Here is a 26,535-nt window from a genome sequence, read left to right as displayed (position 1 = left end):
GGTTTTGGGTTTTGACTGGTTCTGTCAACCTGTCATTGAAAAGGCTATTCAAGATTAAACTCCTGTTTCTTCATGCCTTTTTACTTTAACTTGGATTCTCTAATTACTATAATTAACAATAACCATAATACATGCTCCTCAACTATGATGATGACAAAACTTTCCATTAAAACACTAGAAGAAAAATTCAAGCGAAATGCAAAGGTCAAAGGAAATTTACTGTGTTGCACAAGACTTATACTCAATCTGACTGTATAAAGAGTATCTGAGAAAGAGCTGGACAGAAAGACGGCGCATGTACAGAAAACACCGGTACCCCCCTGACCTGTACCAGGAACACAAGCTTTCCTCTGAAGCATTTCCTGTCACATCCTCCAAACACAGACTGGTCTCTAGGTGCCCTGCCTCATGTTGTTTCGAAACACGACAGTCAGTAACGAAAGCAATCTAACTCTGGAAACTCTGGAGATGCTACCTAGTTTATAAACCACACTTCCTGTTTTTAACCCTTATGCCCTAAATCAGCTACCAGTCCTAGTCTACAGATAAAAATAGATTGAAAAATACTATAAATATCCCACAGTGTACTTTTTTTTTGGTCAAACTGAAACACTACATGAAAGAACTTTGGGGTATTGTTTTTTTCAAGTAAATTATCTATTCAATTACAGTGTGAAAATACATTATTGAAATTACTGCCTATTAAAAAAAAAGGCAACCAGAACGGTATCAATACTGTTGGACAGATTAAAAAGGCCTGAACATTCTGCAACAAAATCAGCTTTTGTTGGAACAGAGAACGGGCTTTTAGGTCCAAGTCTTTATGTTTTAGTTCGTGCTTTCTTAAATTAATGACCTTTTCTAAACTGATAAATGTCTTCTGAAATGTAGAGGATTTTTAAATGAATACCTGGGGTGGAAAGGACACCTTTCACGTGTAGTATATGAATGAATGACATGGCCTGTACAGTTTTCTGTTTTCTTTCTCAGAATCCTTTTTTTTTGCTTTAATTAATATATCTCCTAGCTTTTAAATATGAATAAGAAAACTTTTCCCTATGAAGATAAAACAAAATATCACCAGCAGTGAAAATAACAGTAAAATTATTTCATAGCTTATTTTTTCCATTTGTAAGAAAGGATTTATATTCGTAAGAGTTTAGCCTTCATAAATTTCAGAGACAAGGAGCTTTGAAGAGTCCAATATGGGTAAGGGAATCACAACCTCTCCCACTTCAAAGTTAAAGTCTGATGTGTAAAACTACATGAATTATGTAGTCTATGAATTATACTAACCTAAAATATTACAGAACACTTTATACATTTAGCATGAAATATCAGTTTCAACACTGATACACTGAATTTTAGACTTAAAGGTATAAAAATTTGATTTAGCATAAATCAAAATTCCTTTGTTTCAATTTCTTCTTTTGGCAGAGAAAAATTGTTTTCATTAGAAGGCAACTTCAGTTAGAAAAGTGAAAGTGACAAGAAAGAACTCATTCTACGTATGCAAATGTGTTTCACACTGTGAGGTGTTACAGTTGTATATAATACTTCATAAAGGTCTGTGGTACTGATAGCTTCAAATTTCAAAATCTCTAGGAGTACTTTTTTTCCCCCAAGAATGACTTCAGTGGAATCAAACTTAATAAATGCTTATGAGAGAAGCCAGGCCGAAGAACGTGGCTCTGGAGCCCGACGGCTTGGTTCAGGACTGCGGACCCACTACTTAGCCCGTGGCCGTGGATGGACACACGCGTGGCCACCGCAGGTGGCTCGGCCCGAGCGGCCCTGCCTCTGACGGTGGAGCCGAGCACCGAGTCCTGGTCTCAGTACAGGGCTCCACCCACAGTGTGAGAAGTGAAATCCAATTAGGGTAAGTTTCTGCCATTGAACCAAAGAAAAGACCTTGGAGTCAAAAACAGTGGAGTTGGAATAAAGTGGAAGGCAGAAAAAAACATGAAAGCCAAGAGTTAACTTGGATTTTAGTCTTCATTTACACAATAATGGGTGTTTTAAGTCAGCATTTGGAGAAGCCTAATTGTGAGGGAGGGACCCACAGGCCTGGCCTGCACCTGCGGGAGGCCGGAGACATCAGGAGACGTCAGCTTCCACCCCTGGGCGAGCCCGGCTCCCAGACTCCCGCAGGGATACCTGCAAAGCCACAGGGGGCTCCCTTCGTTGACAGGATGTTGCTTCTCTGATCCCAGAGCAAAATCTTCACTCCAACATCTCAGATCCACATAATTTTTTCTCTTGAAAATTTTACTGACAATTACTTAGCTGCTCTTCCATCTTCACCGCCAAAGCTGCTGTTACCACTCTACTGAATTCGTTGCTCAGGGCCCCGTAACAGGTTTGTGCAGATTCCTTATCCTAAAATGAATGCAACCCTTTATTCTTCCCAGTGTCTTTATCATTCATGACTATAAATCTCACAAGTCTGCCATGCTTTGAGATGATCCCGAATCAGCCACTGCTGGTCCAGGGAAAGGCAGGCCTGACATGCCCCGGCCTCTTGCCAGCCTCTGCCCGTCTCTGCAGCCGGGGAGCCTGGGAGGCTGGGGTGGGTGGGCCGTGCGCGGGAGAGAGGAAGACGCACCTCAGACAGAGGAAGGCGGAAAGCGCTTTCTAATCTAACTATTTACAAACGGTAGGACATACAAAGTTACACGGTACTGTTGCCCCTCTGGTCTGACCCATTTCCTCACCCCCCGCACCTCTCCACTCAGAAGACAAAGACTCTGGAGACAGAACTGGGCTGAAGACACAGTTGTACTGCTCTGAACAAGCCACAGACTTTTCTTACTCTCCAAGTTTAAAAAATCTGCCCAATAGGGAAAATATTGTCTTAGGCCAATGGGGTTGTGGGGAGGTGGGTCACTCAGGCGTCTCAGCTCTCAGAGGCCCCCCTCAGCACAGGGCAGAGACAGCAGAAACCATGCGGCCCTCGGGCCCCGGCCTCCACAGGGCATGCCTGTCCTCCGCGGGCAGTGCAGGACCACCCCTCCTGGTGAGGAAAAGGGGACTCTGATGAACAGTGCATCACAGTCAATTTTTTTAAGCTTTACATTTAACCACACAAAAAGCATTTCTGAATTGAAATCAACGAGTTAAAGGTCTGAGTCTGAGCTGGCTTTCAGAGCTGAGAAAGTACAAAGCGCCGCACAAAGATGTGAGTTTGGAAGAGGTGTCAAGTGGCCATACTTGCTAATCATGACGTTTTGCTGTCGAGGTTTTTAAGTCTGCAAACAGGAGTTTTCTCCTCTTTTCAAAGTAAGTAGAACTCACACGTAGGGAAGCATGTAACTCCTGTGTACGACGTGATGCTGCGCGTGCCCCGCACACACAGGTAACCAGCATCCCGAGGGAGATGCAGCAGGCCCTCCTGCGCCCCGCCCCTGTCGCGCCCATACCCGGCAGCTCGCCACTACCTGACCTCCACCTCCCCTGGGCAAGGTGCTGGCTTTCACACAGGCAGAGGGATGAACTCCCACAGGAGGAGCACAGTTTGCGGCTCCCCTCAAGGTTACGGCCTGGTTTTGTGTGGGAGGGTCTCCCTGCCACACAGACCTTGACTGGACGAGGATATCACGCTCACGCACCCACCCCACTGGCTGGCGGGCGGGCGGGCTCTGGAGCCACTTCCAGCCTTCGGCTACCTCAGGCAGAGCTGCAGTGGAGGCTGCTGTCTGCAGAAACACCCACCACGGCGCCCTGGGGTGGGGCTGGGTCCCTGCCAAGGGGCTTGGTTGCCCCCGCGGCTCCACCAGTCTTCCCGCCAGTCTTCTCCCGCGGAGAGCAGAGCAGGGCCCTGAGCGCCACCACACACCCCGTCGTCCACAGCAGTTTACGTGCCGTCTTGCTGGACGGTGGCCCACGTATCCCAAAGCAGCACGTGCTCTAGTTTAAAGAAAGGGTTTCCACGCCTATTTTCCTTAGCATAAGATGAAAAAGCCACAGCACAAAGGAAAAAAAGAGAGAAAAGTCCAAGAATATACACCAATTTTTCCTTTCATTAATACAACCGGACCGTGCAGCACAGGCGTGCTCACTCCTTTGCCTCCCATCACGTCTAAAGCCTCTCAAGGTGTCTTTGTGATTTCATAAGGCCTATCATCACACTCCTTCAGTACACAGACCTGCTCAGACCGACACGCGTTCCACTGTCATCCTGAAGTCCTTACTACCGCAATCAGAGGCTGTCACACCATCTGCAATCAGAAATGACAGCAACTGCAAAAATGAAAAACGCGTTTTCAAATACATCATGTTCATGAATCTACCTTGGTTGTCACTCAAACAGTTTGATTATTAGTATGAGATATTAACAGAAAATTGAAGTAAACTGATCCAAAAGAAAACTCACATCCCAAGTAAACTTCCTGCACAACGTGAAGATTTTATTCGCATCACCTTTCATTTGCTCCTAGGGACCGGAACTGCTCTGCTGACGTCTTCCTCCCGTCACCTAACACCTAGCCTCAAACCGTCCCACCACTGGCCTGTTTACACGGTGGAGAGATGGGGGGTTTGCCCGATTAATCCCCTCACTGATAAACGAGACAGAGAGACAGGTCCCAGTTTTGTCAACCAAGCGTCCTCGGCTTTAGGGGAGGGAAGCAGGTCTCTGAGCCCCTCCAGGCCTGTGGGTCTCCTTTCTACTGTGGACTCCCAAGAAACATTTGAGACATTATTGTTTTAAAAACACACACTCACAAGTTTCCCACCGGAATGTGCAGAATAAACAGCCACCAAAGTGGCTGTTGTTAAGCTGTACTCCAAGTGGTTAGGGGTGGTTGGCCTTTGCTGCTTGTTATTAAGGGAAGATGGTTACGGACGTTTTTGCCTGGTGTTGGGAGAGACACAGACAGGGACAGCATTTCTAGCCCCGGCTGGACAGGCTAGAGGAAGTGAAGCGTCCCGAGGCTGCTCTATGGTTTAGTTTTCTCACGGAGCCCAAAAGGTGTGCATCCTCCTCTCTTGGACGAGAGCAAGCCTGGCAGGTTCTGGGTGCGCGGTACGGTCAGGCCGTGACGCTCCCCGGCACACAGGGCCTGGGCCAGGCCGTGAGGGTCTGTCTGGCGGAGGAATCCCTTAGATTCTATTAACCACTGACTAATATACCAAAGCACTTTTTTGTTAAGAAGTCGAAATACAACATTTGGAATCATATGAACCTCAGCTTTCTATTGTGATAAATAATGTTTTAAGTAACTGGGAAAGTGAACACTTGCCACCATTTTCAGGTTAAAGCAACAATTTGGAGTTGTCTGCTCACTGTGCTACCAATGCACCCCATCTATCCACACACTGAGACCACTACAGTACACCACTAAAACCCGCAGCTAACGCCGAGAGCAGAGGCATTCAAGTTAATCAGTGTTCTGCAGCCATCTTCTTTACTAGAACTAGGGGAATATGAACCATGGCTTTGGTTCTGAGGAGGAATCAGGGTGGAGACTAACGTAGCTACAACATCTAGGCTAAACTCACGAAAATGATGGCCCAATGCCCTGTCGGTCGAGCTGTCAGTGTCCCCAGTGGGGGGCCGGTGTGCTTGCTGGCTGGGCTGTGGCCAAATGGAGGGGCCGGGCACAGCTGTCAGCTCACTGTGCCAGGGCACCGGGCCTCCACTGGCTCTCAGGTCGTGCCCAGAGTCGGAGACCAGAACAAAGGCAGACCCTCCAGCGCCCTTTCAAACTCCTCACACAGAACTGTCTGAAGACAAATACTTGTAAGTTCAGAGTGAGCATTAACCTCAAAGGTAGCCAAGGTCACAGGGAATAAAATAGCTGCGATGAAGAAGGCAACGCCAAAATGGCAGGATACACATGAGTATCCATTACTGTGCTGTTTCCCGCAGCACACACAGCTGTGAAGTGTGTAAACGAGTTTTAGAAGAAGACTCCTAGGTCATAATTAGACAAAATCAGGTGAAGTGAGGAAAAAAAATCCCTAACACTGTCCGTAGGACATAACTCGTAATTACAGAACATCCACGCAGCCTTCCTAAGGCCTCACTAGCCAGAGGGGACACAGCCCGCCACGAGCCGATGGGCAGGAATGTGATGTTAAGCAACAGGCCAGCTGGTGCGACCTGAAGGGAAGCGGCGGCACCACTGGGACACAGGGCCACCAGGACACAGGACCACCAGGTAATGTGGTGCTTGTCTAATCATGGACAAGCAACGGACTTTTGGGTGCGACTTAACAAGAGTGAGAGGGATGACAAAAAAGCCAGGGGACCCCTAGGAAGGACAGAGACATAGTGTGGAAAGAGCAGAAGAAAGTTAAGAGAGAGGAAGTTTTTCCGTATTTCATATCATTTCATTCCCATCCAATGGCTGGTCCCACATCTGGGAGGAGAAGGCACACACTGGGTGGGACAACTGGACCACAGAAAGCAGGGAAGACCCAGGGCCCATGGGGGGGGGGGCATTCCCAGCCAGAGAGGGGACAGCTTGATTACTAAAAAACACTGACTATGACAATGAACTGAAACTCATGTAATATGCTCAAGGTATGAATTAACGAAGATAATTAAAAAACACCTTGTTCATCACCTTTAATAAAAGAAACAAAAGGGAACCAACTTACTCTGAAAACTCTAAATAAAGGGAAAAATCAAACATTTATCCTGCCTTTCCTACATGAACTGTACTTCAGAGTAACTAAATAGTTGATGAAATTTTTTACTTTTTAATTTCGTGCTCCAGCTACCAATCATTAGTTTGCAATCTCTAAGGAAACAACAGATCATGGCAACAATTACCCATGGTGCTAAAACCATTAGATGACAAGTTTATGACAAAATTTTAAAGGGTGGAGCAAGCTGGTAACACTTGAATCCAGTTTTCAATCTTAATATCACAAACATGGAGACAATCAAACGTGATGGACCTGCTGGTGGCAGAAAACAAATTAAAACAAAATTGAACCTGAAACTGATAAGGCTTCTTTATTAACCACAAGTTCATAGGAAACACAAGGGACAGAGGAACATGTGAAATGACACCATGAGGAAACAATAAGAAAAATTCAGAAAGTGAGAATATAAGAACCACCTGATTTAGTCAACAAATAAGCTGAACAGGGGGCCCTAGAGAAAGAAAAAAGAAAAAAACTTCAGAGACACAGCAAGTAAAAGCAACACATAGACCTTGACAGAATCCTGATCTGAGCAAACGATCTAAAATAAAGCTCTTCTGAGAATTCTGGACACTGACTGGATATTTGCTAAAATTAATGAATTATTATTTGTTTCCAGATCTGATAATGGTACTGAGGTTATGTTTTTAAAGAAATCAGTCCTTATCTGATCTGTGTGTAGATGAAATGATCCTTCATCTGGAGGAGGGGGCAGAAGACTGGCCCTGCTGAAGCTGCCACGAGGTCAGGAGCTGCGCTTCCCTGCTCTATTGTGATAAATGTCTAGGAATGTCCAAAATAAGTTTAAACAATGGCCTTTGCAAAACAGCACGTTAGTTTACCCTGGTGCCAAACAGCTATCAGTTCCAGACACAATAAAATAAATACTTCAACAGATAAAACATGCAATGAAGAAAGTATGTAGGGCCACAGGTCCTCTCAAGGTTAATACGTTTCACACTGAACACCATCAGAGCCAACATTTAGCTTTACTGAAAAATGCTTGGCAGACAAACTGTAACCAAATGTCCGAAGCATTGTATAAACGGTTTCACAGCACTGACACTGATGCATGAAACTGCTTATAAAAAAGGAGAAAATGGCTGGGAAAAAAAGTGAAGTTAAATGATGAAAGTGTGTTTAAAAAAAGATGACTGACTAGGACCATCCTCCTTTGAAAAATGTAACATTGCCTTTCTCTCATAAATAGATGAAATGTAAGTTTATTAATATCTACCTGACAGTATGTTTTAAATGAAATTAAGAAAAACAGTCCAAGGAATTGATAAAACTACTCCTTCTGAGAAGTTCAGTACCGGGAAAGACTACTGACTTGGATGTCTCTCTTCAAAGGTGGAGTTCACGCGACTGGCATCTGTTTCGATCAGAAGCAGATGCGATAGTGTGCCAAAGTACCCCATGACCAGGGCGCAGGAAACCTGTGGAAGACAGGCACGAGAGGACAGCCGTGTCACTGGGCGTTACCACCTGTGTTCCACATTCGAGAAGAGAAGAGATTTCTAGAGTGTCCAACAAACAGCACCAAGAATGTGACGCTCGTAAAGGCGCCCTCAGAATTCTGCAAGCCGCAGTCTTCAGAGTAATTCCGGAAAGGTGACATGACATTCGGAGACCTTTGGTGTGAGGATTTTTTCATTTCACACATAGATATAAAATTTTGTAATATTCTAATTATTTCTGAGCGGGTAGTCCACGTGTTGTTTTTGGTAACCGTTTTCTTATGTCATCAACCTACGTTCTCTTCTTTAACATTAGCTGAATTAAGAGACAATTCAACGCACCTACCAGCGTAAAAACTAAACTGTAAATTAGTATTTTACTTGCTTGAGTAATTTCTGCCGAGGTGTTTCTCATTCACCAGCCAACTGATGGACCAAGTCTGTCAGGGAAGGATCTCCCTGTGCTGGGTACCACCAAGGGCTGCAGGCATGGAGGGGGGGTGGCCTGGGGGCCTGGAGACAGTGGGGTGGGGCTGAAGGGGAGCGTGGGAGGGAGCGAGGGCCTGAGGGCTGCCCCCCACCCCCGAAACCAGAGGCAGGCTGTGGGCTGCGGAGGGAAAGACGTCTTTGAGTCCCCTCCTTTTCTACAGACCGTCTCTGTAACTGACCCTTGCACTGCTGGCCGCGGTATTTTATTTGCAATAGGAATTAATATTTAGATTCTGAAGTAATTCTGCTTCCTTGTTTATTAATGGGACAAAACAAGTTTTTTGTTTGCTGAAATCAGCTCCTATCTCTTGTCCGCACAACCAGAGCCAGCCACCTCTTGCTGGAAGTTCACGTCTGGTGCTTTAAAGGAGAACGGCGTCTCCCCGCCCTTCTGGTTTGAGTGGGGCTTCCCAGAGGGAGGGACAGCCTTTGTCCACCTCTAGCAGGGTCAGCAGCACATGGGGGTTTGTCCCCTGTTTCTTCGCTACCCCTGCCTGCGGGAGGTGGGGAGCAGGCAGAGGGGCTGCTTCTCGGAGGGGCTGGGCGAGGGGTCTGGGCTCTCACTCTGACCCACCGGCACCGGCCTTCTCACCTACTGACTCTTGCGTCTTATTCTTCAGTCGGTTCGAAATGTGGACAGAGAAGAAGACTGTTATTCATCGGGATTCCCCAGGCCCCAAGATTCAGACGGTGTTTTTCTTTCTTTCCCTCTGTGCAGGCGGAGGTAGCGATGGGGCCAGAGTCCCTTCTTTCCCCTCCTCCCTGATACTGGACACGACGACTCATCTATCAGGAGGATCCAGAAAGCAGGATCGCAACAGCACTGTTCCAGCATTTAGTAAACTCCCCGAGAACTTTCAGAAAAAGATTTTCCCTACGTGTGGTTACAGTTTAACAACTATTGAGATGAATGTTTAAATGGAGGTGCTGATTTGACGAGATAAACGGCAGGCAGCCTGGCCACTACCTCAGAGTTCTTCATGCTAACTAAGTGCGATTAGTTAGAGGTAAGTGCAACTAGCTCGCTGAAATACAAGGATCCAATTAAAATCACAAGAGTATTAGGAGAAAAGTGTTGGGGGAAGAAAACATACAATAACCAATCAAGATACTCTTCGCATGGCAGTGGAAATATATTTTCTTTAGGTAACTGCAGAAACGATGATAACTTAAAAAAAATGAGATGATTAGACAGTCAATGAACAGCACAGAAGCTATTTTTCACATTCCCTCCTCCCCCAATAATGCACTGGATTTTAACTTTAAAGGATAAAAAAAATACCTCAAGGGCTCCAAGATGATATAATTTAAAAAAATAAATGGATATAAAAATCACAAGAGAACAACGGATCTATTTTAGTTTTTTTGCCACCTCATGCTGTGTGATCTTTTTCACCAAAACAGCTGCCCTCACACATACCGCCAACCACCCCATAACAAACACAGAACCACGCACCACAGGTACAGACGCCAAGGTTACGACGTGGTCTCGGGAGCTGCCCTGGGGGTGCTGGTGCCAGGGCTCCCCCACAGGGCGGGGAGCAGCGCTGGTCCCTCCTGAGTCCCGCCCTGCTCTCCTTGGTGCCACTGGGAGCAGGCCACATGACTTGAGGGGGGCACGGGTGCATCCCAACTCCCCCGGGTCAGAGCCACCATCTCACCTCACACGCAGCACCACCCTCAGCTTCTCTACCACCTTCTAACCTTGGAAGCAGGAACAACTTGGGAAATGTGTAGAGTGCCTCGGATGTTAACAGACTTGATAATACTGGCTGAATTTGTGAATGAAAGGAAATTATCTGTCCATGAGAGGAATATTTTCTTACAGATTTTGAGTAGTCTCAGTATTCCAAATACTGGATCTGACATATGATTGATGTTGAAATCGTTCTGCTCCGGGTTCCATGCATCCCACACAAGTAGTCGGCTGACCACGCTAACACCCGGCACTCCACTCACTCACATCACCGATGACATAAATGTCTTCCCTCCTCCTGATAATGTCAATGACTACAATTAATAAAAAGGCCTTTTGAGTTAAAAATCGGTTAAGTACTTTACCTTTATAAAAATGGTTAATTTTAAATTCATTTATTAAGTATCTTTAGGAATATATGTAAACTTGAATGCCTTTTAGACAGAACACCAATATTTAAGAGAAAATTTTAAGAAAGATTATTTTTCTTATTCAATATGTTTTAAAGATATGAACTTCCATGTGTATTCATAAATGAAGACTAAGACCATTCTCAATTTAGCTAAAACCTATCAAATGCAAATACTCAGAGCTCTTAATAACTGCAGATAAGAATAACGACACAGTCAGTTAAGTGACTCAGAAGTAACCAGAATAATCTTTCCTGACACATATACAAATAAAGAGGTGAGAATTTAAATATCCAACTGTCAGGTTAAAAAAGCACAGCTATGGGGCTTCCCTGGTGGCGCAGTGGTTGAGAGTCCGCCTGCCGATGCAGGGGACACGGGTTCGTGCCCCGGTCTGGGAAGATCCCACATGCCACGGAGCAGCTGGGCCCGTGAGCCATGGCCGCTGAGCCTGCGCGTCCGGAGCCTGTGCTCCGCAACGGGAGAGGCCACAGCGGTGAGAGGCCCGCGTACCGCTAAAAAAAAAAATAATAAAAAAAAAGCTTTAACGAATATCTCTTCTTGAATCGTGAAATTAATCACCTGAATTTTTTTTAAAAATCACCACAAACAGTATCAGAAACTAAATTTATTGCTAACTACTGCAATAAACAATCGGTTACCTACGTGATTTGTAAAATTCAGTTTTGGATGAAATTTTGGAGATGAAAATTCTAAAGATAATACTAAAGTTGTTAATTGAAATTATTTTGGAAGACTGAAGTCAAACTATTTTGGCTGTTCACCTTACACGAGGTCTCAAAACTTCAGTCATCTTTAAAGAAACTAAAAATCACTATATGACTATGCGAGACTGAAGTTCAGTTGGGGATCACGAAGTCAAAGCTACACCAAGAACAGAACTAAATACAGTTTATAAAAGTGAAACTAAAACCAACAATTTCTAAGAGGCTTTGGAACCAGAGAAATGGTAAATGAATGGCTGACAAAGCAGTGGTGTGTGCGTCTGCTCTGGAAGTTTATCTGAAAGACAGAGCCACAGGCCTCAATGCCACAAGGCCAGCAGAAGCTTAATTTTGTATAAAAAGTGGCCCCGATAATGATGACATCATTTTCTATCCATCATCACTCACGCTGAGGGCTGGGAAGATGGGAAGTGGCAGAGAAAGGACCCCAGGTCCCTTCAAGGCAGGATCTGGACAGTCTGAGTCAGTCACCCATCTGGAGGCAGTGGGACCCAAGACCCTAAGAGCCTGGCACTGCCCTTCCCACACCCTCGTCCTCACAGGGATTGAGCCAGACACACCTCAACTGTCCCTGAAGAGCACAGCGATGCTGCACAGAACTGCTCACATGTCAGGTATCCCTGACATGCACGTTTTAATTCAAATGCAATTGCTCAAGATTTAGGGATGCACAAAGCTTCCACAGGAAGCAAGTGCTAACATGCTCACTTCGGTTAAACAAATATGAACACCCACCGTGTTGTATTTATTAAAAAGTGAACAAGAAGCTTAATGGAAACGAGAACATCACGATTTACTTTCCTATCGGAAAAACAACTGAGAAAAATCACTGTGAACCACAGAGCAAGTACTCAGAAGATATACTGAGGCATGACCCACACGTCACTGAGGCTGTAACCTGTGAACTCCCACCCTCAGCTCGCAGCACAGGAGCCGGGGGCACAGTGACCGCCCACGTGCAGGACTCAAGGGCAGGCCGGGGAGCGGGGGGGGGGGGGGGGGCAGGGAAGCTCCCGGAGGAGGCGTGGGAAGGGCAGAGTCCGAGGAAAGACTAGCAAGCCCAGAGGAAGCCAGCGTCCCGGGGACGCCAGGGTGCAAGGCTAGGCAGGGGAAGGAGACTGAGGGCCGGCCACCAGCAGTGGGACCGCAGGGCCCGCAGGAGGGCCATCTCTCCCAGGGAGAGGGAGCAGCCCGGGAGCACTCCGGTCACGGAGCACAAGAGCGAGCGTGTCCACGGACCCAGCCATGGCACAGAGGTGGAGTCGCAGGGGTGCCGGAGATGTCGGGAGGACACGAGAGGACACGGGGCCTCACATGGAATCTCTGAGGAACCACCCAGCCGACTTTCTGAAGCTGGGCTGTAAAGAGGAGTGTGACGGGGCTGTGAGTACAGTTAGGGGGACCAGAGCTTAGGGTTCAGTGCCTGATGTCCTAGCCACCCCTCCCCGACCCTCAGGAGGTCATAAGTAATTTGTGTCTTAGGATAGTTGAAATTTAGAAGATGGTAGTAAGTATTAAGTGATAATCATAGGCGAGGCACAGGTGTTATAGGCACGCAAATGACTGAAACTGTTTGCAAGGAGTTAACACATTTAGGATGTGCATGTGTGTGCATATGTACATACGTATGTGTAAGTGTGTGCACACGTGTGTGCACGTGTGCAGGGCCTGCTGTATCCTTCATTTGTGAACTGGGGATTGGTTAACTGCACAAGAGCTTGGTGCAGCAGGGCCCATGTGAGGTAATTCATACATGTCTCAGGGGAAGGAGAGAGGCCCCCAAGGGGAAGCAATAGCCAGGCTGGTCTGCAGAGGCTAGGGGCCAAGCACAGAGCACAGCTGATTACTGGGTATTGTTCCCTTGAGGAGAAAATGGAGAGATTTTATTGAAAAACATTCTGCGATCTGACCCTTGGAATTCTGAACCTTTCAGTCACTGCTCTATAAAAAACTTAAATGATGAGAAGTCTGGGAATGTGAAAGGAATCTCCTCACATCTTTGTTTAAAAATTTCTCCAAAACAGGGAAATAAAAAACAGATACAGAAATACATCTATTACGTTCGTGTACTGAAGAGTTACAAGAGAGATTAAAAGGACCCGAAAACAACCCCCGAGCGGAGCAGGCGCGGACCCGGCGGGAGTGAGGTGGTTGGGGGGGGGGGGCAGCGAGGACACGGGCATGGCTCCGTGGGAGCTGCAAGGGGACCCCAGTCACTGAACAAATCTTCACGAGCAGGCACCACACGCCATGCTGGAGTCTAGACAAGGGAGACATAGAACCCGGGAGGCAAGAGCCTCTGTTTGTGAACTTGCAAATTCGTGATGAACTTTTGTGGTGGCATGTCTCACCTGAACCGATAAGGATCTTGTTATCACTCCTAATCTAATATTCACCTATTTCTCTGCAGGGATCTCTACCGGGGATATAACATAATATGTGGTATGTGCACTGTTACCTTCCTAAAGTCCAAAGATACTGAAACTCCCAGTCATCTAGCCCAAGAGTTTTGAAAAGGATGGTAGATCAAAAGTTCCAGAGGCTGTTGAGTTCAAAAGTTCCAGAGGTCTGTTCACGTGGAGTCAGGAACCCGGCTTACACAGAAGGTGCATTTCATCACCCACCTTGGATAACTGACCACGACCCACAACCTCACGGATTTGGCTTTAAGAAGCTCAACCAACATAAAGGCAGGTGCTGGAACCACATGTACAGCCTTCTCCCTTGTAGATAATTATCTTACACATAAAATACACGTAATTCCCACAGGTTTAATCTAAAACGCCATGCCTACTCTCCACTGGCCGTGTCACCTCTGCAGGGTGGATGGCTGGTGTCCTGATATTTAAGTAGAGGCCTGAGGACAAAAGTACACATGAGGGAGGATTACCGTCTAAGCAAAGGGAAGGACCTGGGGGAGGATGTGGGAAGTCTGGGCCACAAGAGGCCCAGTGTGCTGGAAGCAGCTGGAGGGGCCGCAGGGGGCGGGTGCCGGACTCAGTGCTGCCCGCTCTGTGGATTTTACCGCGAGTGAGCAGGAAGATGCTGCAAAAATTTTAAGCAAGTTACTGACAGGCTCTGACTTAAACTGTAAAAGGATATATTTGGGATGTGAACTGTAATCCAGTTTGGACACAGAAAAACATGGGTACACAAGAGTCCTGGCATTACAGGAAAAAGATCAATTATGGTCAGCTGTAAGCAGAAGGCTCGTATGTCTATAATGATGGTGATTTCAGGAATTAAATACCTGCAGTCACATAAAATATTACTGATTTAATGATTCTGGCTCTTAGCTTAGAATTTTGGCATCACTGTATCGTTACCCCTAATATGAAAAATAACAATAAAAACCAAAGGTATTAAAGAGTAAACAATGTTATCACCATCTAGTAAAAGCATCACACAACAAAAATGACAGGTGATCACAACAGTTAGTTGAAAGAACGAAGGTAACAACCTGCAAGCAGGTCACTGGTACAGCCACACTCACCTCGAAGAACCGATGTCTAATATGAACAGAACCATTTCCACATCACGCTACATCGACATAACGATGTTAGTAGGTTGCTTGGCTTTATGTAGTCTACAGTACTTCATACAAAGAAACAACTATTTGATCAATCAAAAAGTTTATTTCATTCAACAAGCAATAGTTAGTTCTAAAATATGTATTATGAAGTGATTTAAGCGACTTTCATTTGATGTCAAAACGATAATACTGGAACTGTCAGTCATCTTTCTCCAGTTTCATGTTCTTTGTTAAATTATTATAATAATCTTACTCCCATACGTTTTCCTTGTATCTTTCACCTTTTTGGCATCAGTAACTGGGTCTTCCATAGAAGTGACCAAACGTCTTAAGTAAATTTTTTGATGAAGGTTGCAAGGTCATTGCATAAAACTGTCACTCACAGTCTATTATTTCTATGAAGTAAAGAAATATCATAGGAAGCAAGTGTACGTTACTGAGATGATCACACATTATGAGGTGTAATTAATTATTCTCTGGAATTTAAGAATATCTTTAACCATTTTAAGTACTAATAACCCCAGGCTACCAAAAAGTGGGTAAGCTAATAAAAATTTAAATCAACCCCTCAGTAAACATGAAAAAAAAAAGGGAATAAACAGAAAAGCATCTTCAGCCTGTATTGAGAAAAGGAAATCCGTATTTGCCCCTCTGGATGCATCTGGAGACTTCAGTAACTTCAAACCACCCACCTGTCGGGGGCAGGCAGTCCTTCCAGTCGAAGTAGCCTGCGTAAATTCCAGGTTCTAAGGAGCCAACGATGGGGTCTGCCTTCAATTCAATGTAGTTTTCAAAGAGTCTTTGGTCCAACTCTTTCAGTGAGGCCATGCTAACCTATAAACACAAAGAAGAGTAATTATGAGCTGTCTGCTTGAGGGTGAAGAAAAAAGTAAAACAATGTAAATAAATACTTCAGTAGATTTTAACAGTTTTTACCAACTTCTTACAAAAAGGCAAGATTTTTATTTTACTTTCAGTAATAAAGACCACTCTAGTGCAGCTGTGTAACAAGGTAAGAATTAGTCCTCTGTATAGACCAGGGGCCATCTTCACAAGAAGGTCAGCCCACATGAACTAGTTCTTGCTGGAAGAGCAGGTCAGTGTCAGCCCCGTGCGTCCCTGCCTGGTCTCACCACCACCCAGGGGCCAAGGACTTGCAGAGGGGGTGGGCTGAGCCCTCAACATGGGAGGAGTGAGAATCTGGGGAGTGCAGGGTCGGGGCTGGCACTAGACTGTACTAGAGGTTGTAGACCATACAATACAGCATGAAAAGATACCAGGAAAAAAGAGCACAACTGTCCTTTCAATGCATACTATAAAGCTATCATAGTATACGTATAATTATAGTAATAATGAACACAATGTAATACTCAGTAAGAGACAGATCATCTCCCTGAAGATAACAGTTAAAACTACAAAGCCTCTGGGAAAAAGAAATTCAGGACATTGGAGCAGGTAAAGATTTTGACAGGATATGAAAGACACTAAACATTTTCAAAAGTAGATAAACCTCATCAAAATTTAAAATTTCTACTCAAAGAATATATATCTGACAAAGATATACACAGATTTCTAACATCACTAATAGAAAGGTAAACAACCCAATTAACAAATGAACAAGTGAAATGAACAGGCACTTCTAAAGACGGTACCTGAATATGAACAGCTAAATGCGTAAGAAAGATGCTTAACATCACTGTTTATCAGGGAATGCCAACAAAAGCCAGGAGACGGGCTAAAATAAAACAGAATGTGAAGTGGTAGTGAGCAAGTGGGGCACCTGGACACTCACACGTTGCTGGCTGAGTGTAAAGGATATCCCCACTTGGGAATAGTCAGAGGTTCTATCAACTTATTCCATGACCAGCAATTCCACTTCTAGGTATATATGTAAAATAAGAGAGTACAAATGTCCACAGAAAGGCTTTTACAGCAGTGCCCACAGCAACTTTATTCATAAAGACCTGAAACTGGAAACAACCCAAAGCCCATTACCAAGAATGAGTAAGCAAAATATGTTACCTAAACTCTGCAATAAAAGAAAGAGATTAGTAACAGACACACAATGTGGCTGAATCTCAGAAATGATTAGGTCTGAGCAAAAGCAGCCAGACACGGGAGGCTACAAACTGTACGGCTCCACTTCACGTGAAGTTCAAGAAAAGGAGAAACTAACCTGTGCAGACAGAAGTCAGACAGCGGTGAGAGGGGTGCCCATGCAGCTGTCCCACTGCATGGGACTTGGCACAAGGAGAACATTTTATATTTTGATCTGGGTGGTGGGTACTATGCAAAAAGTCACCAATCTAATACACTAAAGATTTATATGTTTTACTGTATATAAGGTATATCTCAATTTAAGAAAAAAGGTTGAAAATAAATGTACGCACAGATAGGTACCAGACAAATGAAACAATGAGAATCAACGATACTCACCTCATAAATTTTTTTGTGACGATTAGAAATGATAATTTATGAGCCTTGTGTAGCACATCTAAAATACATAATAAATGCTAGCAGCTATGATTATCATTTTTCAAATGCCCTGTTCATACCATCTGAGAAGCACAGATGTCAGCTGAGTTCACCTGACCCTATTATGCAAGGATGGGGTCTATCACGAACCCACCACCTGAGAGTGATGGATGAAAGTTACGTGAAAAAAAACTCTGTTAGGAAGGAAACCACAGTCCAGTAGGGCAGACAGACAAGAAAACATACGAAAGACAATGTTCACGGAATGTGGCTGATAAGGAAGCAGAGAGAGCAAGAGTGACCAGGGCACTGCTAAGGGGCTGAAAAGCTTCTCAGGGAAGGTGGGGCCTGACGGCTTCCAGGCCAGCCGTCTCTAATGGAAAAGGGGAAAAAAGGGTGCTAATTCAACAGTTATGTAATTAGAAATAGGTTTTCTCACACAGGTTTGAGCTGTGCAGGTCCACGGATATGTGGATTTTTTTCGGTAGTAAATACTACCGTACTGTACGAACCCACAGACGGGGAGGGTGGATACGGAGGGCTGACTCTAAGTTACACGACTGGGTGGAGGGTCAGCACCCTAACCCCAGTGCATACGTAGTTCAAGGCCAACTGTAGTTCAACAACCAGTAATAACATGGAGAAATACAGAGCGTGTTAGGAGGCAGCATTTTAGAGGCTTGTGATGATCTACCAGCTCTCTCTTCGGCAGCAACGTGCAGGTCAAGGTGCTCTGATGTCACACGTGGTCACGGGGGGCACGTCCAGGAACAAAACGCAGATGGCAGATGCCCTGCTTCCCCGGTGTCTACACAAGGGTCTGTAGCCCACTCAAATAGTTAACGAAACGTAAAATCATCTCATTGTTGTGATTTAATGTTTCCAACTTAAATTTTCTGGTTTACTATTTTAAAAACTTTTTGGAAGGAATACTTCTAAAACAAATAAGTTTCTGAGAAAGAAAAACACAGTAGGAAAAAAGCCCTGTTATTTTCATTTCAAAGATGACAGAAAGAGTGCATTTAACTGAGCCAGCTCTACAGAAATAAACTCGTCAAACTATAATCAGAATCTCTATGCAAGTGAATCTGGATTACTACTTTCAGTCAAATTAATATATTTTTAATTCTTTACAAACAGATGGCTGGACAGTGAACTGACATTCCTTCATGTTACTGAACCGTAACTTGTCAAATGTGGACAAAATAAATGCCAAGTAAATAGTTAATTTTAAAAAATAAACCTTTAATCCCTAGTAGAGGTGGCACTATTAAATCAAAAGAGCAAACTGTGATAAAGCAGGACATCCTGTCACTCTGACACAGAAGGACCACCTAGGACTTGCTGCCGGGAGCCACTTCTCCTCATCTTCCTTCTGCCGTGGTTCTAACCTGTGACTGATTATGATCTATATATTCCCCAACTGTTGGTTTTCTGTGAATTTTTTATAATCAAGTTAACCAGCTCACATCCCATTAATCAGGCTTCACCTGACTGCAAAAATCCCTCTCCATTTACTTGACTATAGCCTGCAGCTGACTTGGCCACCTACGCAGAACCATCTGAGGGCCACTGGAAAGCACTTTACCGCCACCATCTCCTACACTGGTATAATGTTTCAAAGTGTACTATTCCAGAGTAAGTTAATTGTTTTCCCTGACTTAGTAACAAAAACCAAAAAGAGTTTCTGGGAATGAAAAACAACTTTAATAAAATGTCAACAGACAGCAAATTTCAGCAAGATTAGACATAACAGAAGCAGCAGTGGATGAGGAGAGAGATCTGAAGAAATATTCCTAACCATTACAGAGTATTTAAAGATGAGGGAAAAAACATGAAAGAAGAAGGTAAGAGACATGGAGAATATAAGGTCTGATATGATCCAACAGGAATTCTTGAAGGGAGAAAAGAGTGAACAGGGGAGAATTTTTTTTTTTTTTTTTGCGGTACGCGGGCCTCTGATTGTTGTGGCCTCTCCCATTGCGGAGCAGCACAGGCTCCAGACGCGCAGGCTCAGCCCAGCCACTCCACGCCATGTGGGATGTTCCCAGACCGGGGCACGAACCCATGTCCCCTGCATCGGCAGGCAGACTCTCAACCACTGCGCCACCAGGGAAGCCCAAGGGGAGAATTTTTGATGAGGTGATGGCTGAGAATTTTCCAGGACTGCTTAAAAGTATCAATCAGAGTCAAGGCAAAAAGGCAAAAAGGCAAAAAAAAAAAAAAAGTCATACCAAGAGACACATCATAGTTGAACTACAGAATGCTAGAGGTGAAGAAAATATCTAAAAAGTAGCCAAAGAGAGACTGTACTACATCTTTCTCAGTAATGGACAGATTAAAGACCACACAAACAAACAAAAGGAACAGATATGAACAATTCACACCTTGGGTCTAACAGACGCAAACGGAACCTGGTATTCAAAACTGAAGGACAGTCTTTTCAAGCAAGGTAGAATATTTAAGAAAACTCACCATGTATCATCTGCAAAGCAAGTTTCAACAAAGTTAAAAATATGATATTCTGACATCAGAACACTTAAGTCAGAAATCTCTAACAAAGAAAAAACTAACTCCCAATATGGAAACTAGCTGCTCCCTCAATTTGGAAATTTAAAATCACACCTCTACATACTGATGTGTCAAAGGAAAACACACAATTAAAATTGGAACATATAAACTGAACAATCAGAACACCATGTGTTAGCATGCGGCACGCCACTAGAGAGAGGGAAATTCATAGCCTTAAATGTTCATATGAAAAAGGAGAAAGGTTTGGAATCAGTGAGCTGTGTAGACAAAACAAGTAAGCTCAGCACCCAAGTTACTGCCTCAGAAAACAAGGATGCGAAGAGAGATCAGTGAAGACAGAGGTTGGCTCTTGAAAAGATTCTGGCAAAGCTGATCGAAAAAAAGACTAAAATATTAAGCATGCAACATTAAGTATAAAAGGGGGTCATAACTGTAGATGCAGTTGAGATTGCAAGAATATGGAACTATTATAAAACGATTTTATGCCAATACATTTGAAAATTTAGGCAAAATGGACAAAGTCCAAGAAAAACACAGATGACCCAAATTAACAAGAAGAAACGGAAAGCCTGAATGGTTCTTTAACCATTAAAGAAAATGAACCAGTCATTAAAAACTGTCTCACAAAGAAAATACAGCCCCAGAAAGTTTTACCAGAATTCTTCTAAGTATTCAGATAACGAATACTGTAATTCCAACTCTATATAAACTCTCAGAAGAAGAAAAAAGGAGACACTCTAACTTATTTTACAAATTAGCATAACCTACATGCAGCAACATGGATAAACCTCAAAAACAGTACTGAGTAGAAAGAGTCGTCACAGAAAAATGCACGCCTGTGATCCCACTGATGCTATTTAAAACTCAGAAACAGGTAACAGTAAACAACGTGTTAATCAGGAACCACAAAATGCACAAGTGACTCTACAAGGGGAGGGAGGTGATGCAAATGTGCACCGAGGGTCCTGATCACGACACTGCATTTCTTCAGCTGCAATTTCTTCTAATTCACATCTACACAAGAGCTATTCCTCTGTAGGGATAAAACATTTCATATAGAAATATTTGAAAAGAACTTAGTCGAGAAAAGAAGCAAACCAACATTAAAGTGGTCACAATGTGAGGTGTCAAATGCGACTCCAGCATCTGAAGGAAGCACCACAAGAAGAGCAGAGGACCTCGCCCGTGCGCGCTTTGGGGGAACAGGACAGGGCCATGCCACAGGAGGCTCTCTGTGGGACGAGACACCTGCATCTGAGACGGCAGTTGCAGGATGGTGCAGAGTGAAGGGACTTAGGGCACAGAGCGTCAGGGAGCAAGGCTCCTGCGAAAGCACAGTGGTCGGCTGATGAAGGGCCGTGCCTGAGCAGGAAGAGCCAACCAGGTGGAGACAGGTTCAGAGGACGCTCATCAGCCGTCCCGAGAGATGGAGGCCAGAACACCCCCAGGGCCCAGCTGGCCGCCTGAGACAAGGACGCACAGAAAGGGGCTGGCATGAAGGCGGAGGGCCATTTTGGTTTGGACACAATGACCTGATATACCAGGGGAACTTCCAGCGAAGACGTCTCGTAGGAAACAGATCCGAAGCCTAGAAACGGCCTGCAGGTTAAAGATCACGGGCACCACTGACAAAGGGACGGAGGGAGTAGACGAGAAGAGACTGAGGAGGGCCCGGAGTGCCCGCATGAGGACGGAAATGGGAAGAGGGGTGGGGTAAAAGACAACTCCAGTGGTTGAATTTTATCTGCCAGGGTTCAAGGTTTTGACTTCGGAACCCACATCCTGCGCCCAAGTGGTGAATCAATGGTTTTACTCACTTATGCCCTGCACATCCCCAACTTTCCAAACAGACTTTGAGCTTCTCTCTCATCTCTGAAACAACATCTATGTGAAAAAACAGCAGCACTACGTATAACGGCCAAGACTTGAAAGCATCCAAGTGCCCACTGAAAGATGAATGGAGAAAGATGTGGTCTCTGTATACAATGGAATACTACTCAGCCATAAGAAGAATGAAATTCTGCCATTTGCAGCAACACAGATGGACCTGGAGGGCATTATGCTTAGTGAAATAAGTCAGACAAATACCGGATGATCTCACTTATATGTGGAATCTAAAAAAAGACAACAAACTAGTGACTGAAGCCAAAAAGAAACAGACTCACAGATATAGAGAACAAACTAGTGGTTACCAGTGGTAGAGGGGAGGTACAAACTACTGGGTGTAAGATAGCCTCAAGTATATACTGTCCAACATGGGGAACAGAGCCAATATTTTGTAATAACTGTAAATGGAGTTTGACTTTTAAAAGTTGTATTAAAAAACAAAGTTTTAACTAGAATAAATAAAAACAGCAGCAAAAAAAGAGAATTATATACAGTTAAGCTAAAAATAATCAAATATGTAAAATATGGTACCCATGGTTCAAGTGACTCAAAAACCTTTAAAACTGATTGCTGTAAAGGACCTTCCCTGGACATATTTAAAAAAAACAAAAACAAAACACCTGTCCTTTCTCCACCTCCATGTTGGAATACCTGAAAGAGATTTAGGGGCTTCAAATAAAACCTCAATCAAGCATTTCATGCCAGACTTTAATGGCCATTATGACTACATTCCTGAGTCGGTCAAAAATCTGCAATTATCCAAACTCTAAATTAGATAATTCCTTTTAAAAGACTGGCACAGGTTAAAATATATGTAAAAAAAAAATTCCTTGGAATTATGTAATTACAGCTACCGCAATAAAATTACAAGCTAAGGTTTATTAAGCATATAGCTCTGGTTTTCCTTTCTCAAAGGTCTCAAAGAGTTAAGGATTTGTGGTTAACCTGGGGTGCACACTTAGAACGCAAAACTCTGTAAACAGTCAATGAGCATATGAAAAAGTGTTAACCTACCAAGCAGAGAAAGGCATGCAGATGAAAATACCATGAAAGAGTATGTTTACCTATCAAATTAGAAACTATAATCAGCGATGATGGCCAAATGTGGTGAGACCGGCTTCTGGAAAGCAATCTGGCAAACCCCACCAGGAGTCTTTGGAGTTGTACTCCCAGTTGTAAGAATCCACTGTGAGGAAGTAAGAAATGTGACCAAAGACTATCTTCCCCTCTCAGTAACAACAGTGAAAATAACCAGCAGGAAAAAAGTTAAAATAATAAAAATTAGAAAATGGTACATCTGCACTAACAAATATAAAGCCATAAAACTCATCTTTACAAAAATAGTTAATAAAAATGGAAAAGTGCTCACAACAGAAGAGCCGATAGAAAAAGATACATTCAAGGTAAACAGAATTGGGAAAAATGTTTCATATTTTTTTTATAACATATATACACATAGGTATACGGTATATATAAGACACTAAATTATTATATATACTAAAATAAGACAGTGTTCATCTTTGGCGCATTATAGATGATTTAAAAATTTTTTCAGATTTTCAGTATTTCTCTTTTTAAAAAATGATAATTAGGTCTTACTTTTATAATAAAGAAAAAAAATGCGTGACTGGAAAAACACTTCCAAGACTTGAGGAAAACTCAAAGGCACTGGCCCTGCACGTGGAAACACACAGAGTACTCAAGGGCTGGCACCTGCTGTACGGGCTCCAAACAGCACATCCACTGAAGGCCTACAATGGGGCCTATTTTAAAGGACGTAACTTGTAGGGAAAGAGGAGTTGATACTCTGATCTGATAAATTTAATGTTTATTATTTAATGTTGTTTCATCAAGTCCGAAATGATATACATTAGTCAACCGGCTTCATGTCCTATTCCTTTGGTGTGCTTCCATGGAAACAACTTTGTTCTTTATCTTAATATATGTATGGTGCTTGGCCAGAAAGCATTCTGGATTTAGCACGAGAAAACTTAATTTTGAGTCCTGCTTTGCTCTGCTGTTTACAGGTCAAGGCATTAACCTCTCCGAGCATTTTTCTGCATGAAAAAAATGGAGTTAATAATACTTTCCTTGATTACTTCACAGAGCTATTTTCATCAAATAAAACTGTGTATAAAAATCATTCTAGCTTTAAAGGATGAGTGATGGTTAAATTTTAATAAACGCCTAACAAGCGTGATTATGCACGTACTGTTCCTATGTAAAAATTAATTCTACTCTTGAAGATGGAGACTGAGACAAAGGGGACTGAAGAGGCTGGCCATTTCTGTGCCGCTCCTGGTAGAGCTCCTGGCGGAGCAAGAAAGCAGAAGGAACTATGCCTGGAGGACCCTTGGCAAAGTCCCCACCTGCAGCCTGAAGGAGACCTGAGAGAGGTGGGGCCCATCTGGTAGAAGCACACCAGGCAGAAGCCCTCGGTGAGCACTTCCCTCTGAGAGCAGAGCAGAACCAGAGAACAGATAACCAATGTTCATGGGACCCACGTGCCCTGGGATTGTTCTAGGATCTGGGCCTCCCGAGCTATCTGTCATTTGAGAAAGGAACCGTGAAAAAAAGTGGCAGTTGGCAACTTTTATACCTTAATTCAAGAAATATATTTTACTTGATTGTCATCATGAAATTAATGAATTCACTCATAAAAAACAGAATCGGCACAAACACTATAAATCTAGTTTACTGTCTATTCCTTTAATACTCAACTGAATGATTTCAAAATATTCAATTCCAAATTCTGAGTGCCCAAAATAGCCCACCCCCGATCCTGCATATCACCTTGTCTCAGAACAATCTGGACAAAGGCTGGGAAGGACATCAAAGCCCATCTGCATGTCAATTTCATTCTTCTTCCTAATGATACAAACTGAACCTAACAGATAATTCCCACTCATAACTTTGTAAAAACCTAAAAATCTCCCTGCTTGTTATATGCAGTTCCTAATCACTTCATATATTTCTAAAATGATAAAAGATTTCTTCAATAATAATGTTAGTGTCATTACTGTTACTGCATAAAAATAAAATGCCCACTTTCTACAAATACTAACTTTCTACTGCAAGAGAGCACCTTGCAGTTCTCAACACAAAAATTTCTGGAAATAAACTCGACATTTGGCCCTAAAGTCTTAAGTCACAACATTTCTCATCAGGATGATTAATCTTTACGAAAAGGCAAGAAAACAAGACACAGCCACCCACTCTGACATTTTCAATCTTTGAAAAAAAAATCCCAATCTAGTTCATGAACTGGAACCATCATTTGTAAAAAGTATGCAATCCATCAAGAGCACTTTTTGGTTATAAGATTAACAAGATCACTATCTTTCTTATTCTTTGCACTGAGAAAACTGTACTGACATTAGAAAAGTGGTTCTAGCTTAGTTTTACTTAGAAATCTGATAAACTTTTGTCCAGGAACCAAGCAGCCTTTAATAATAACATGATTACTTCATTTTTTCCTTTTCTGCTTACTTGAAAAGTAGAATCAACAAAGTGTAACACTAAAAAAAACTACTCCATTGATTTATACAGGGCTCATTTTTGTCCACCTTTCTACAGGCAGGACTGAAGAGTGGAGGGTATGTACTTTTCAGGTAAGACAAAGCAACCTAGAGCTGTGCCCGCGTGCAGGAGTGTGTGTGCACGCACGCGTGTGTGCGTGTCCTCTGGCAGGCAAGCAGAAGCAATGCTGTGGCCCCCTGGAGCGGGAGGGAGGAAGAAGAGGTGGCTCTCCAAGCTCAGGGTTTGCTGTCGGCTGGAAGTAAAAGCTTTAACCTAAAAGAAGCCAAATCAGAGATGACTCCTAAAGATCTGGCTTTGAAGCCTTTCTTTCCTTCTCCTCCCTCAGTTTTGAAAAGCTCTAACCTTGAGAGGGCTTTGCTCTAGAGAAAGAGGAGAGCATTACCTCAGTGACTCCAGTGAGCTGTGAGGAGGAGGGCCCGGGCGCGGGGAGGAGCGGGGGTGGGGGGCTGAGGAAACAGCTGGGAACGAAGCGGATGACACCACCACTTGTCCATTTAACGCGATCCATTTACCTGTGTTATTTTTTCTATTCCCTGGAAGTTGTGCTTTTCAAAATGTTCTGCGATATTTCGGAAGGTGTGACGTTCTAGGTAGCAGCAATTACTCAGGACTATTAACAGTCTCTGTTCCTAAAACCAATACAAATTTTTAGAAAAATATTTATAGTAACAAATTGAAAGTCTAACAGATAACATTTATCACTTGTTAAATTTAATTAAAATCTCTTGGTGTTTAATATCAATATTCAGTGCTTTGTTTTCTTGGTTCCTTCTTTCCAGTAACAGGGAGAAACACAATACACTTCTATAATTCTACTAATTGCTCACTATGACATAACACACTATAGAGCCAAACAATGTTTGACTCAAATTCCTTTTGAAATTTATCAGCTGTATGGAAAAACAGATTGATGCAACACAGTAAACTAGTAAAACAGGATAGCTGCTTTCTTAGGAAAGGGATTCTACTTTATTGGTTATTCCACTTCATACGTTTTGCACCCCAAAAAAGCTATAAAAATGGATATTTAAAAATAACTACCAAAAAATGGAGAAACTCTCAGAAAATAATTTCTAAATTTCTTATAACTTGGAAGAGAATTGTAATGCCATCC

General features: G+C 43.4%; 1 protein-coding gene across 8 annotated transcripts in view; it reads right to left on the bottom strand.

The window, feature by feature from the left end:
* Positions 1-26,535, bottom strand: part of EXOC2 (exocyst complex component 2) — a 156,271-nt gene that overhangs the window by 18,774 nt on the left and 110,962 nt on the right. For 5 of the 8 annotated variants that reach the window (XR_007479480.1, XM_004281077.4, XM_033408014.2 and 2 more), the window contains exons 22-23: positions 25,934-26,050; positions 15,680-15,821 (exon numbers count right to left, since the gene is read on the bottom strand). Coding sequence is in view for 7 of the 8 variants with exons in the window: in XM_004281077.4 (XP_004281125.1) it covers positions 15,680-15,821; positions 25,934-26,050 (259 nt within the window). In the remaining variant the exon portion in view is untranslated. Of the gene's footprint in view, positions 1-15,070; positions 15,383-15,634; positions 15,822-25,933; positions 26,051-26,535 lie in introns of those variants that run through there. The other 3 variants (XM_033408015.2, XM_033408016.2, XM_033408013.2) reach the window with 3 other exon arrangements.

Source organism: Orcinus orca, chromosome 10, assembly GCF_937001465.1.
Source record: "Orcinus orca chromosome 10, mOrcOrc1.1, whole genome shotgun sequence".
Taxonomy (NCBI): domain Eukaryota; kingdom Metazoa; phylum Chordata; class Mammalia; order Artiodactyla; family Delphinidae; genus Orcinus; species Orcinus orca.
This window is presented reverse-complemented; position numbering and strand designations above follow the sequence as displayed.